The sequence below is a fragment of the Bos javanicus genome, chromosome 2 (genome assembly GCF_032452875.1).
Source record: "Bos javanicus breed banteng chromosome 2, ARS-OSU_banteng_1.0, whole genome shotgun sequence".
NCBI lineage: Eukaryota > Metazoa > Chordata > Mammalia > Artiodactyla > Bovidae > Bos > Bos javanicus.
This window is the reverse complement of record NC_083869.1, coordinates 24,729,026-24,742,865: the sequence shown is the minus strand read 5'-3', so window position 1 is coordinate 24,742,865 and position 13,840 is coordinate 24,729,026. Positions and strand designations below refer to the sequence as shown.

At 37.0% G+C, this 13,840-nt stretch overlaps 2 protein-coding genes across 4 annotated transcripts in view; both read right to left on the bottom strand.

The window, feature by feature from the left end:
- SLC25A12 (solute carrier family 25 member 12) overlaps positions 1 to 13,840 on the bottom strand; it is a 98,207-nt gene that overhangs the window by 57,334 nt on the left and 27,033 nt on the right. For 2 of the 3 annotated variants that reach the window (XM_061435440.1, XM_061435432.1), the window contains exon 4: positions 4,318 to 4,433. In XM_061435440.1, the coding sequence (XP_061291424.1) occupies positions 4,318 to 4,433 (116 nt within the window). Of the gene's footprint in view, positions 1 to 4,317; positions 4,434 to 13,840 lie in introns of those variants that run through there. The other variant, XM_061435447.1, reaches the window with a different exon arrangement.
- The window catches only part of LOC133258650 (small ribosomal subunit protein eS26-like), a 201,969-nt gene that overhangs the window by 169,003 nt on the left and 19,126 nt on the right, over positions 1 to 13,840 (bottom strand). The gene's annotated exons all lie outside the window — the stretch shown is intronic.

Sequence of the window (13,840 nt, the reverse complement as noted above, 5' to 3'; positions counted from 1 at the left end):
AAAAGGACTCCCACCATGAACAATGAATATCCTTGTGTATAACTGAACAAAAACAATGGCAAGACTTGTGGAAGAGTTTCTCAGAGAAGGAAAACTTGAGGAGAAAGAAGAGGAACAACTAAGAGACTGAAAAAGAAAACAAAGGAAAACAAACAACAACAATAAAAAGATCAACAACAGGAGCTTGTAGAAGTCCCAGCCAACACAGCATGTCAAGCCAGACTTCTAAGTCCTACTTCAGGTGGCTTGTTAATTTCTGTGGTGACCTTCTCTGTTTTACTGAGGGAGAAGTATTTCTATTAACCCTTTTACCTACCTCCAAAAGGGACTACTGTACAATCAGTCCACACAGTAGTCCTGCTGCCAAATATATGTAAAGGTCCATTTCTCAGGAAAAATGAGTTTACATTTAAAGAGCATCTATTACTATAGAAGGTAGATGCTTCAACAATCTATCACCAAATGGCATAAAAACAAGTGATACCATGTCCTTTTTTTACCTCAAACTCTAAGCTACTCTAGCGGTCTGGAGTATTAATGTGACCTTCTCTGTAATATCTGAGTCTCAAAAATTCTTACTGATTTAATTTGAACACCCAAGTGAAGCTCTCGTTCTTACCAAGTGAAACTAGGTATTTATTACCATTAGGATTTCATATTATACCATGTCTATAGCTTTGTTCCCACTGACAGAGGATACGACATTTTTCATATCTAGACTTCCATCTCCTAAACCTTTTAACCATAGCAGCAGTCATGCCTAAAACACTCCAATCTGATTATTATGCCCTTTATGGAAAAAGAGTATTTTAGAGGCACAAATGGAACACGTATTTATTTGCTATACATATTGGTGGTCAAACAGCATAAAATTAAAAGGAAACCCTACTTCTTGAGAGTTCTACAGTCAGGGGATGAAGATATGCCCCTGGAAAAGTTTCCTTGTAACAGTTCCCATTCCTAGGCAAACACTTTTAGAACACAATATTGATGAGATTTTTAATAGGAAATTTAGAATACATAACATGTTTTATATTCATTTATTAGTTAATAGGTAAGAGTATTGTTGGGTTTTTTAGAATCCTTGTTAAAGCAATAGGTTTCTTTTTTTTTTTTTTTAACTTAGGACAAAGGTATGGCAACTATTGACAACACAGTGTAGAAGCGCTGGTTATCTTGGTTACCTCAATCCAATGCTATCGAGCACACACCCAGTCCGCTAGTGGATGACAGTGACAGCAAGGCAAGTTTACACTATATCTAGCACACACCAGTCATGCAATGGCCCGTAGAAGGCTCATGCCACCAGGCAGAAACAGATATACAAGCCATTAAGTAATCATCCACAGCATGCATTAGAGGTTTCACTGAAAGAACACCAAAGAAACAACTAATGATGTTATTCATTCTTTTAAAAACTTCAGAACCCTCTCCTGAGCTTGTGCATCCTGAAATGGATTATCAACATCTTGATCTAAGTCCTCTCCCCTACAGCAAAGGCATCTTTAAAAAAAACACTTGCCCAGCATTCAAGTAAATGTTTTTCAGTACTGCTATATATATAAATACTTGCAAAGATGTATACAATTTAAGTACACAATTTGATGTGTATAAAAGCCATATCTAAAAAAACAAAAGCATAGATGAGAACAATATATATAGATGTACACATAAATCATCAGAGTCCATGAGATAGAGATAATACTGATGGCATAATAGTTTTTCCCTATTCCATTATATTTTGCATCCAATATTCTCTCCTGGCTTTCTCTCCTGATGTGCACAAGAAAAAACTATACTTTAAATAAGCTCCAAACTAGAAAACATAAGTCCATCAGGTGAAAAGGACTGAGTTAGAATGGATCTAAATTTTCTTTCTACCTAAACATACATTTGTAAAGATATAAGCATAATTCTCTTTATTAAGTGAGTGTAAACATGAAAACTGACCTTTATCACAGATCCAAAATTCTATTAAAATTAACTCCAGGTTAATTATTTCCTTATGCTGAAATTCTGTAGTTGAATACAGCCTGAAATGAGTGGGCCTTAGAAATCTTGTTAAATGGCATTTGTAACAGTTTCAGTGCTTTCTTCTCTCCTTCCTTATGATTATTTTCATTATAGTTAAGAAGGTTTGTCTAAAAATGAATCCTCAACATTAGGGAAGAGAATGGTCCAGGTCCCCAGGATTTAGGTGAACACCATCAAGAGAACCATCCAGTTGGCCAGGGATCACAGGAACAACATCAAAAGGGAGTTCAAATTCATCTTATTCTGTAAGAATTTTCCCAACTCTAATATGGAGCAGTAGACTGAAGGATCTGGAGGAATTACATGTTCTGTTTACACCAGGTGCTATAAAAACTAAGACTGATACATTTTGCTTTTAATTCTATTTGCATTTTCTTGAAGTCTTAACTCATAAATCAGTATGAGGGGAAAAACAAAAGATCTATAAAGTGCTAAAGCTGGAGTCTAATAACTATAAGCTTTCATTTGCATGAAATAATATGGTGTGTATAAACCATTCAGCTACTTCCTACACATTTTAATCCACTAATCAACAATGGCATGAGTCTCTATTGTTAGTCTGTTGAATAAACTGACTTGACTGACTTATTTTTTTAAAATAGAAATTGGAAAAGGCAATCAAAGAATCATAATACCAAGGTAAAAGGGACAAAGTAAGTTAGAATTTGGCTTTGGGAAATCTAATTTTTAAGCAAGAACACAGTATAGAAGTATAGGCATACTGTCACTAATACAGCTATTTGTATCAAGTGATTTCCCAAGCATCTGTGCACCATATTTAGAAGTAAGGCATACGAACATGTGTGATAACTATTGAAAATAAAAAATGCAGCATTCTTAGAAGTACAAAGTTAATGCTGAATGATGAAATGATAAAGCCTTTATGTTTTAAACTATAAAATTTAGGCTTTTCTGAGGAAAGTCAACATTCTTTAGGAGGCAGAAAAGGCCAGGGCTTGCTCCAAAGAGAGAATGCCAAGATAAACGCAAAAACCTAAACAGCTCTGCGTAGGTATTTATTTGGGAAAATGTTCTTACACAGAAGACGACTGGGTCAGTGGGCAGAAGAAATCAATTAATGCCATGCTAGAACATATGCCCACGAAGGTGACAGCAAAAGCTAGACGAGCCCTTTCCAATGCCTGTACTTTCTCACCGTTCTCACCACAGCAGTGATACTTTTCCCTTTGGGTTTAACAAGAGGATGTTTGTCTTCTAACAAACACTACAGTGAATAAGTATTTAGCACTGTGGCTCAGGGGAAGCCAGATTTTCAGGAGTCTCTCTACCACAAACTGATGCCAATTCACACTGTACACAGCTAAATGGGCTCAAGTTCAGTTTTACAAGATGAAAAAGTTCTGGAGATGTGTTTCATGACAATGTGAATATACTCAACACTACCGAACTGTACGCTCACAAATGGTTAAGATGCTAAGGTTAGTGTTAGGTACTGTTTACCACAATGAAAAAAAATTCAAATATTAAAAAAAAAAAAAAGGGAGGAGTGCTCTAGGTCCTTCAAAACACTACTTTTTAATTGAAAAGCCTATTGCAGGAAAAATTAGCTGATACTTTGACTAAGCACATACTAATTCCTGGAAGTAAGCCTCTTTTAAAAAACGAATATATAGCTATATATAGAAATCCTAGTTTGTACACTTTTGAGACATCCACAGTGTGCTCAGTGATGTGCCTACCAAATGATTTAAATGGATTTCTACACCCCATTCAGAAGGCAACTTTAATATTCTAGCCTTCTATTCTAAAATCAAAAATTTTAAATGGGGCTTCAGAGAATGCTAACTATTCCTGCCTTAACTCCTTCCTTCAGTTCCATTCTTGGGCGTTAAAATGACACCGAAGCAATTTTCCAAAGAGGCTCCGGAGAAGCTCTGAATTCTCTACCCTGAAACCCCTTAAAGAACGAGATGATTACTCCATGTTGTTCAGTCTGTTTCATAAAAAATCTATCCCAGGCTGGCCCAGAACAAGGTAATTTTATACCACCAACTTTAGGAATGTGAAAGTGTCAGAGAGGCAATGAGTTGAAGCAACAACATTCCTACCTTCCTCAATTTTTTTTGGCAATAGTTCAATGCTTTAAAGAAAATAAAACCATTTTAATTTTATCTACATAAATTCTTTTAGGAAATTAAAACTTCATTTTCTGACTAGCTCTTAAACAAGCAGCAATCTGTATGCAGTTACTAAATTTAGCAATTAAAGATTGAACCAGCCTCACTAACTTCACTTAACTATATAATCTTTTTTTTTTCTTACCAAATGTCACCTCTCCATTTCCACTCTTGTCAAACAATTGGAAAGCCACTATGAACATGGAATCTGGAGCACATAATACAGATTCAAATGCCAAAAACTCTTGATAGGAGATCAACCTAGAATAAAATATAAAATATCATCAGCTGGTAACCTGCCTTTGCAGTATGAACTATAGCTCAGGGCAACCAAATAACTGATGAAGGGAAGTTTCTCTGTAGTGGTATTCCAGATAATAAAGAAAGAAGGAATGATAGAATATTGGTTGGTGGTGGTGTAGTCGCTAAGCCGTGTCCAGCTCTTGTGACTCCATGGACTGCAGCCCACCAGGCTCCTCTGTCCATAGACTTTTTCAGGTAAGCATACTGGAGTGGGTTGCCATTTCCCTCTCCAGGGAATCTTGCTGACTCAGGGACTGAACCTGCATCTCCTGCACTGGCAGCTGGATTCTTTACCACTGAACCACCAGGGAAGCCCATGATAGAATATTACCCTTTTGTAAACTCTTAACACATTAATGGATCTAAATAATAATCAACAGTCCCTAAATATCACAGAAAGAAAGAGACTGGATGAAAACTAATTGAAACTGAATCTGACCAAGTCTCTAATAGATCAGAGTTTCTAAACCTCTGCACTCAACAGTGACATTTGAAGCTGAATAACTCTGCTGTGGGGGCCTCCTATGCATTGTATCATGTTGAGCAACATCACTGACCTCTACCCACTAGACGCCAACAATACCTAGCACATTGAGAACGAATGTTTTAAATGTAATCAACAATTTGCAGAAAAAATATAAAGGACAAAGAAAAATGTTAAATTAAACATTACGACAGAAACACACCAGCAAAAATGTAGATTGTGGGAAATTAGAAGTAAACACTTTGGAGTTGGAAAAAAAAACATTTTAAAGAAGATATGGAAGAGAACCTAATTAAAGACCTAAAAGATACAGCAATTAATTACAAAGATACAGATCTTATTTGGATTCTGATTAAAACAAAGTAAAAAAAAATTTTTTTTTAGTTTATAAGAAAATCAGGAAATGAAAATACTGATATAACACAAATGCTTGATAATACTGAGACATCAACATTTTGGAGGTTTGTTTTTGGTAATTTTTCTTATCTCTTAGAAATACACATTGAGATATTTACAGATGAAATTTGTCACCTGGAATTTGCTTCAAAATAATCTAGGGGATAGAGGAATAGGTGGAGATATAAGTAAAACAAACTTAGTAATTATCTTCACAATTATTAAAAGTAGGTGTATTTAAAAAAAAGGTGTAGTCACACTTAATTAAAGTGAACTCTAACATGAACTGGGGTGATTACATGCATCAGCGCAGTTCATCCTTAGTTAAAAAAAAAGTCTTAAAAAAGAATTAATACTCTAGGTGGATAATTTTGACAGAGTTTTGCTTCACTTTTACATATATATATTATATATGTATGTGCGCTTGTGCATTGCGTTGTGAAATCTACTTTTTAGATCAAAAGAGTTTGTAGACCACTGTAGTTTAACTATGCTGGCAAATAAAAGCACAAATTAACCTAAAAAAAAAAGTGGGTGATGAGTATATTGAATTTATTACACTACTTTTTGTTTTATATATTTGAAATGTCACTAATAAAAACTTTAAAGGAAAGTTCAAAACAAAAAGGAAAACCAAAGCTTATTCATCGTATAATACTAACGGCTGTGAAACTAGCCAGTGGCCAAAACTACACTGAACTAGCCTTCAGTGATTTTTTTTCTAATTTATTTTTTTATTGAAGGACCTGCTTTACAGAAGTTTGCTGTTTTCATTCAAACCTCAACATGAATCAGCCATAGGTATACATATATCCCCTCCCTGTTGAACCTCCCTCCCATCTCCTGCCCCATCCCATCCCTCTAGATTGATACAGAGCCCCTGTTTGAGTTTCCTGAGCCATACAGCAAATTCCCATTGGCTATCTATTTTACATATGGTCATGTAAGTTTCCATGAAACTCTTTCCATACATCTCACCCTCTCCTCCCCTCTCCCATGTCCTTAAGTCTATTCTCTATGTCTGTTTCTCCATTGCTGCCCTGTAAATATATTCTTCAGTACCATTTTTCTAGATTGTGTATATATATGTTAGAATACGATATTTACCTTTCTCTTTCTGACTCTTTTCACTCTGTATAATAGGTTCTAGGTTCATCTACCTCATCAGAACTGACTCAAATGCATTCTTTTTTATGGCTCAATAATATTCCATTGTGTATATATACAACTTCTTTATCCATTCATCCATCAATGGACATCTAGGTTGCTTCCATGTTCTAGCTTTGTAAATAGTGCTGCAATAAACAATGGGAAACACGTGTCTTTTTCAATTTTGTTTTCCTGAGGGTATAATGCCTAGGAGTAGGATTGCTGGGTCATATGGTGGTTTTATTCCTAGTTTTTTTTAAGGAATCTCCATACTGTCTGTCATAGTGGCTGTCTCAATTTACATTCCCACCAACAGCGCAAGAGCATTCTCTTTTCTCCACACCTTCTCCAGCATTTATTGTTTGTAGACTTTTTGATGATGGCCGTTCTGACCAGCCTGAGGTGATATCTCATTGTAGTTTTGATTTGCATTTCTCTAATAATGAGCAATGTTTGAACATCTTTTCAAGTGTTTGTTACCCATCTGTACATCTTCTTTGGAGAAATGTCTGTTTAAGTCTTTCCCCCACTTTTTGACTGGGAAAATGACTATACTACCAAATGCAATCTACAGATTCAACTCAATCCCTATCAAACTACCAATGGCATTTTTCACAGACCTAGAACAAAAAAGTTCACAATTCATATGGAAACACAAAAGACCCTGAATAGCCACAGCAGTCCTGAGAAAGAAGAATGGAGCTGGAGGAATCAACCTTCCTGACTTCAGATTATACTACAAAGTTACAGTCATCAAGACAGTATGGTACTGGCACAAAAACAGAAATATAGACCAATGGAACAAGATAGAAAATGGGTACCTTATTTTTGACAAAGGAGGCAACAATATACTATGGGGCAAAGACAGCCTCTTTAATAAATGGTGCTGGGAAAACTGGACAATTACATGTAAAAGAATGAAATTAGAACACTTCCTAACACCATACACAAAGATATACTCAAAATGGATTAAAGACCTAAATGTAAGACCAGAAACTATAAAATTCTTAGAGGAAAATATAGGCAGAACACTTGACATAAATCTAAGCAAGAGCCTCTATGACCCACCTCCTACAGTAATGGAAATAAAAGTAAACAAGTGGGACCTGATTAAACCTAAAAGCTTTTGCACAGCAAAGGAAACTATAAGCAAGGTGAAAAAACAATCCTCAGCATGGGAGAAAATAATAGCAATGAAACAACTAACAAAGGATTAATTTCCAAAATATATAAGCAGTTCATACAACTCAATGCCAGAAAAACAAACAACCGAATCAAAAAGTGGGAAAGAGCCTTCAATGATTTTATGGAGCATTTGGGCTTCCCTTGCGGCTCAGCAGTAAAAAAAAAAAAAAAAAAAAAAAATCCGCCTGCTAACGTAGGTTCAATTCCTCGGTCAGGAAGACCCCTGGAGAAGGAAATGGCAAGCCACTGAAGTAATTCTGCCTGGGAAATCCCATGGACAGAGGACCCTGGTGGGCTACAGTCCTTGGGATTGCAAAAAGTCAACTAAGCACACACACCCACACGCACAATCTTTACATGGCTCATTTCAAATATCATTTCCTCAAGAGAATCATCTTAAAAGTCCCCAGATGACTTCACATCGTTACAGCATTTGTTCTGTGCCCCTCACAAAATTCCTGTTAAAGTAATCATGTAACTCATTATTTCAAATCTAATTCCCTGTCAGAAAGTAGGCTTGTCAGAGCACAGGCTTGATTCAGGGCAGGAACTCAAATATTCTTGAAGAAACTCAATTTAGGATATATGACTTTTTAGAGACATGTTTTCCAACACATTTTTAAGAAAATGACTACATTTCACATTTCATTTTATGCCCACTCATCTAAGTCACATTACACATTCAAAGTTACATTTTTATTACTTAAAATTTTGAAGTATGTTTAAATTACACAAATTACATTATATCCAAAAGCAATGCTGGTGCTATTTACTTGCTAAGTTATGTCCAACTCTTTTGCGACCACGTGGACTGTAGCCTGCCAGGCTCCCCTGTCCATGGGACACTCTAGGCAAGAATACAGGAGCGGGTTGCCACTTTCTCCTCCAGGGGATCTTCCCAACACAGGGATCGAATCTCAGTCTCCTGCTTGACAGGCAGATTCCTGACCCCTGAACCACCTGGGAAGCCCAATATACTCTATGCCTTTGCCCTTTATTGAGGGAAAAGAATGGCTCTGTCGCGGTAGTATTCAGGGCACTGGAGACTATGCCCTCACTGTGCTCATGCTAAAGAATCCTGGGAGGAACAAGCCAATTAAAAACTGTTTATCAAGCCACATGTCATATAACACAGTATATGCATTACTAAAAAATATAGTAAAACTCTATAAAGTATGATTATCAGTACACAAATTTTCAGGTAGTAAAAACAGTGGTATCATCCTGACTATATCCACACACTCCTACAAAGCAATGAGCAATTTGTGGTTCTAAGTTCTGAACAAAACTCAAGATCAATGAGAATGTATAACACAAATACAATAGTGATCTAGGGAACCAGTTACAACAGGTTGTCACTTTCTATATTATGAAATTTAGAAACATTTGAAATTTTTATATTTATAATGAAGAATTAGCACTATTTCTTCTGCTCATAACATTAACTTTTAAAATAAAAATGAAAAGTTGCTAGGCTGATTATAGGGGGAAGAACAACGCATAGCATCTTGATTTTTTCAAAACACGCCAAGTCTCAGCAAATAGACATAAAAATACAATTACCCTGAAATATAGAATATTAGATTTTAAACATATTTCATGTTCAGTAGTAAAACTTTCTGTATTTATGAGAAGAGGTCAAAGGTTTTTTCCTTAACTAGCAAAGGTCATAAATGGTTGGCTGGCAAACCAATCATTTGCTTTTTAGGAGTCACGCTGGTATCACTTACACGTGGAATCTAAAGTATGTCACAAATGAACACATCAACAAAACAGAAAGACTCACAGACACAGAGAACAGACTTGGGGTTGCCAAAGGAGAGGTGGGGCGGGAAAGGGATGAAGTGGAAGTCTGGGGTTGGTAGAGGCAAACTATTACATTTAGAATGGACAAATGACAAGGACCTCATGTATAGCACAGGAACTATATTCTGTGACAAACCATAAAGGAAAAGAAAACTGTAAAAAAGAATGCATACATGTACATAAGTGAGTCATTCTGCTGTATGGCAGAGATTGGCACAACATTGGAAACCAACCACATTTCAATTTTATAAAAAAAAAGTTCTATATTAACCTAAATGGAAAAAGAATTTGAAAAAGAATAGATGCATATATATGCATAAGTGAATCACTTTGCTATACACTTGAAACTGACACAACACTGTTGATCAATTATATACTTCAATGTAAAATACAAGTTAAAAAATAAAAGTTAAATTAATAAAACAAAAAAGCACAGGGAGAAAAAATATACACACATTCTATGAACTTTATTAAATATCTACATTTTTATCTACTAGTATATTCAGAAAGGCAAATCATATATTTATGCAATTTAGAGTCAGAAGGACCCTTAGAAAATTCAAAGAACTGATTTGTACAAATACATTCAGCAACTCAGTGAGCCACGGTGAAGACTCAACTCCTACCTTCAATCAATCCAGTGTACACCATCCTGTCCCCCAACCCCAAATTTAAAGTTACAGCTGAAAAATACAAAAGGTATCCGCTATCTCTAGCAAGTAGAATATTATTATAAGAAGGCATTTGGAGGATACTGAGCCAAACCTTAATACTCAGTTACCTTTGTTATACAGGGTGATTTATTTGAAGAAAGTCAATAAAGAAACACAAAAGCATCAGCAAACTCAAAATAAGTCACTTCGTACTATGCAGCCTTAAAAAGGAATGAAATTCTGATACATGCTACAACATGAATGAATCTTTAAAACACCATGCAAAGTGAAATAAGCCAAATGGAAGCGGAAAAATATTATTTCACTGATATGAAGTACTTAGAACAAATTCATAAAGACAGAAAATAGAATAGTGTTTACCTGGAACTGGGTACTGGGAGAGAATGGGGACTTGTTTAATGACTGTGGACTTTCAGTATGGGAAAATGAAAAAGTTCTGAAGCTGAATACTGGTGAAGAAATGAATGTGAATGTGCTTCAGTCCAGTTTAGTCACTCAGTCATGTCTGACTTTTGTGACTACATGGACTGCAGCATGCCAGGCTTCCCTGTCCATCCCCAACTCCCGGAGCTTACTCAAATTTATGTCCATTGAGACGTTGATGGATCGCCTCATCCTCTGTCGTGCCCTTTACCTCCCACCTTCAACCTTTCCCAGCATCAGGGTCTTCTCAAATGAGTCAGCTCTTCACATCAGGTGGCCAAAGTACTGGAGTTTCTGCTTCAACATCAGTCCCTCCAATGAATATTCAGGACTCATTTCCTTTAGGATGGACTGGTTGGATCTCCTTGCAATCCAAGGGACTCTACCAGTCTTCAACACCACAGTTCAAAAGCATCAATTCTTTGGCGCTCAGCTTTCTTTGTAGTCCAACTCTCACATCCATACATGACTACTGGAAAAACGATAGCTTTACTAGATGGACGTTTATTGACAAAGTAACGTTTCTGCTTTTTAATATGTTGTCTAGGTTGGTCATAGCTTTTCTTCCAAGGAGCAAGTTTCTTTTAATTTCATGGCTGCAATCACCATTTGCAGTGATTCTGGAACTGCAAAAAAAAAATACAGTCTCTCACTGTTTCCATCGTTTCCTCATCTATTTGCCATGAAGTGATGGGAGCAGATGCCATGATCTTTGTTTTCTGAATGTTGAACTTTAAGCCAACTTTTTCACTCTCCTCTTTCACTTTCATCAAGAGGCTCTTTAGTTCTTCTTTACTTTCTGCCATAGGGTGGTGTCATCTGCATATCTGAGGTTATGGATATTTCTCTCAGAAACCTTGATTCCTGCTTGTGCTTCATCCAGCCTGGCGTTTCTCATGATGTACTCTACATATAAGTTAAATAAGCAGGGTGACAATATACAGCCTTGACGTACTCCTTTCCCGATTTGGAACCAATCTGTTGTCCCATGTCCAGTTCTAACTGTTGCTTCCTGACCTGCATACAGATTTCTCAAGAGGCAGGTCAGGTGGTCTGGTATTTCCATCCCTTGAAGAATTTTCCAAGATGTTCATGATCCACACAGTCAAAGGCTTTGGCATAGTCAATAAGCAGAAGTAGATGTTTTTCTGGAACTCTCTTGCTTTTTCTATGATCCAACAGATGTTTGCAATTTGATCTCTGGTTCCTCTGCCTTTTGTAAACCCAGCTTGAACATCTGGAAGTTCATGGTTCATGTACTGTTGAAGCCTGGCTTGGAGAATTTTGAGCATTACTTTACTAGCGTGTGAGATGAGTGCAACTGTGCAGTAGTTTGAACATTCTTTGGCATTGCCTCTTTTTGGGACTGGAATGAAAACTGACCTTTTCCAGTACTGTGGCCACTGATGAGTCTTCCAAATTTGCTGGCATATTGAGGGCAGTACTTTCACAGCATCATCCTTTAGGAGTTGAAATAGCTCAACTGGAATTCCATCACCTCCACTAGCTTTGTTCATAGTGGTGCTTCCTAAGGCCCACTTGACTTCACATTCCAGGATGTCTGGCTCTAGATGAGTGATCACATCATCGTGATTATCTGGGTCGTGAAGATCTTTTTTGTACAGTTCTTGTGTGTATTCTTGCCACCTCTTCTTAATATCTTCTGCTTCTGTTAGGTCCATACCATTTCTGTCCTTTATTGAGCCCATCTTTGCATGAAATGTTCCCTTGGTATCTCTAATTTTCTTGAAGAGATCTCTAGACTTTCCCATTCAACTGTTTTCCTCTATTTCTTTGCATTGATCACTGAGGAAGGCCTCCTTATCTCTCCTTGCTATTCTTTGGAACTCTGCATTCACATGGGTATATCTTTCCTTTTTCGTTTTGCCTTTTTTCTTTTCTCAGCTATTTGTAAGGGCTCCTCAGACAACCATTTTGCCTTTTTGCATTTCTTTTTCTTGGGGATGGTCTTGATCACTGCCTCCTATACAATGTCATGAACCTACATCAGTAGTTCTTCAGGCACTCTATCAGATTTAATCCCTTGAATCTATTTTTCATTTCTACTGTATAATCATAAGGGATTTGATTTAGGTCATACCTGAATGGTCTAGTGGTTTTCCCTACTTTCTTCAATTTCAGTCTCAATTTGGCAATAAGGAGTTCATGATCTGAGCCACAGTCAGCTCCTGGTCTTGTTTTTGCTGACTGTATAGAGCTTCTCCATCTTTGGCTGCAAAGAATGTATCAGTCTGATTTCAGTATTAACCATCTGGTGATGTCCATGTGTAGAGTCTTCTCTTGTGTTGTTGGAAGAGGGTGTTTGCTATGACCAGTGCATTCTCTTGACAAAACTCTATTAGCCTTTGCCCTGCTTTGTTCTGTACTCCAAGGCCAAATCTGCCTGTTACTCCAGGTATCTCTTGACTTCCTAGTTTTGCATTCCAGTCCCCTATAATGAAAAGGACATCTTTTTTGGGTGTTAGTTCTAGAAGGTCTTGTAGGTCTTCATAGAACTGGTCAACTTCAGCTTCTTCAGCGTCACTGGTTGGGGCATAGACTTGGATTACTGTGATACTGAATAGTTTGCCTTAGAAACGAACAGATATAATTCTGTTGTTTTTGAGATTGCATCCAAGTATTTCATTTTGGACTCTTTTGTTGACTATGATGGCTACTCCATTTCTTCTAAGGGATTGTTGCCCACAGTAGTAGATATAATAGTCATCTGAGTTAAATTCACCCATACCAGTCCATTTTAGTTCACTGATTCCTAAAATGTCGATGTTCACTCTTGCCATCTCCTGTTTGACACTTCCAATTTACCTTGATTCATGGACCTAACATTCCAGGTTCCTATGCAATATTGCTCTTTACAGTATCAGACTTTACTTCCATCACCAGTCAAGTCCACAACTATGAGTTGTTTTTGCTTTGACTCCATCTCTTCATTCTTTCTGGAGTTATTTCTCCACTGATCTCCAGTAGCATACTGGGCACCTACCGACCTGGGGAGTTCATCTTTCAGTGGCCTATCTTTTTGCCTTTTCATACTGTTCATGGGGTTCTCAAGGCAAGAATACTGAAGTGTTTTGCCATTCCCTTTCCAGTGGACCATGTTTTGTCAGAACTCTCCACCATGACCTTGGGGGGCCCTACACTGCACAGCTCATGGTTTCATTGAATTAGACAAGGCTGTAGTCCATGTGACCAACCTAGACAGCATATTAAAAAGCAGAGACACTACT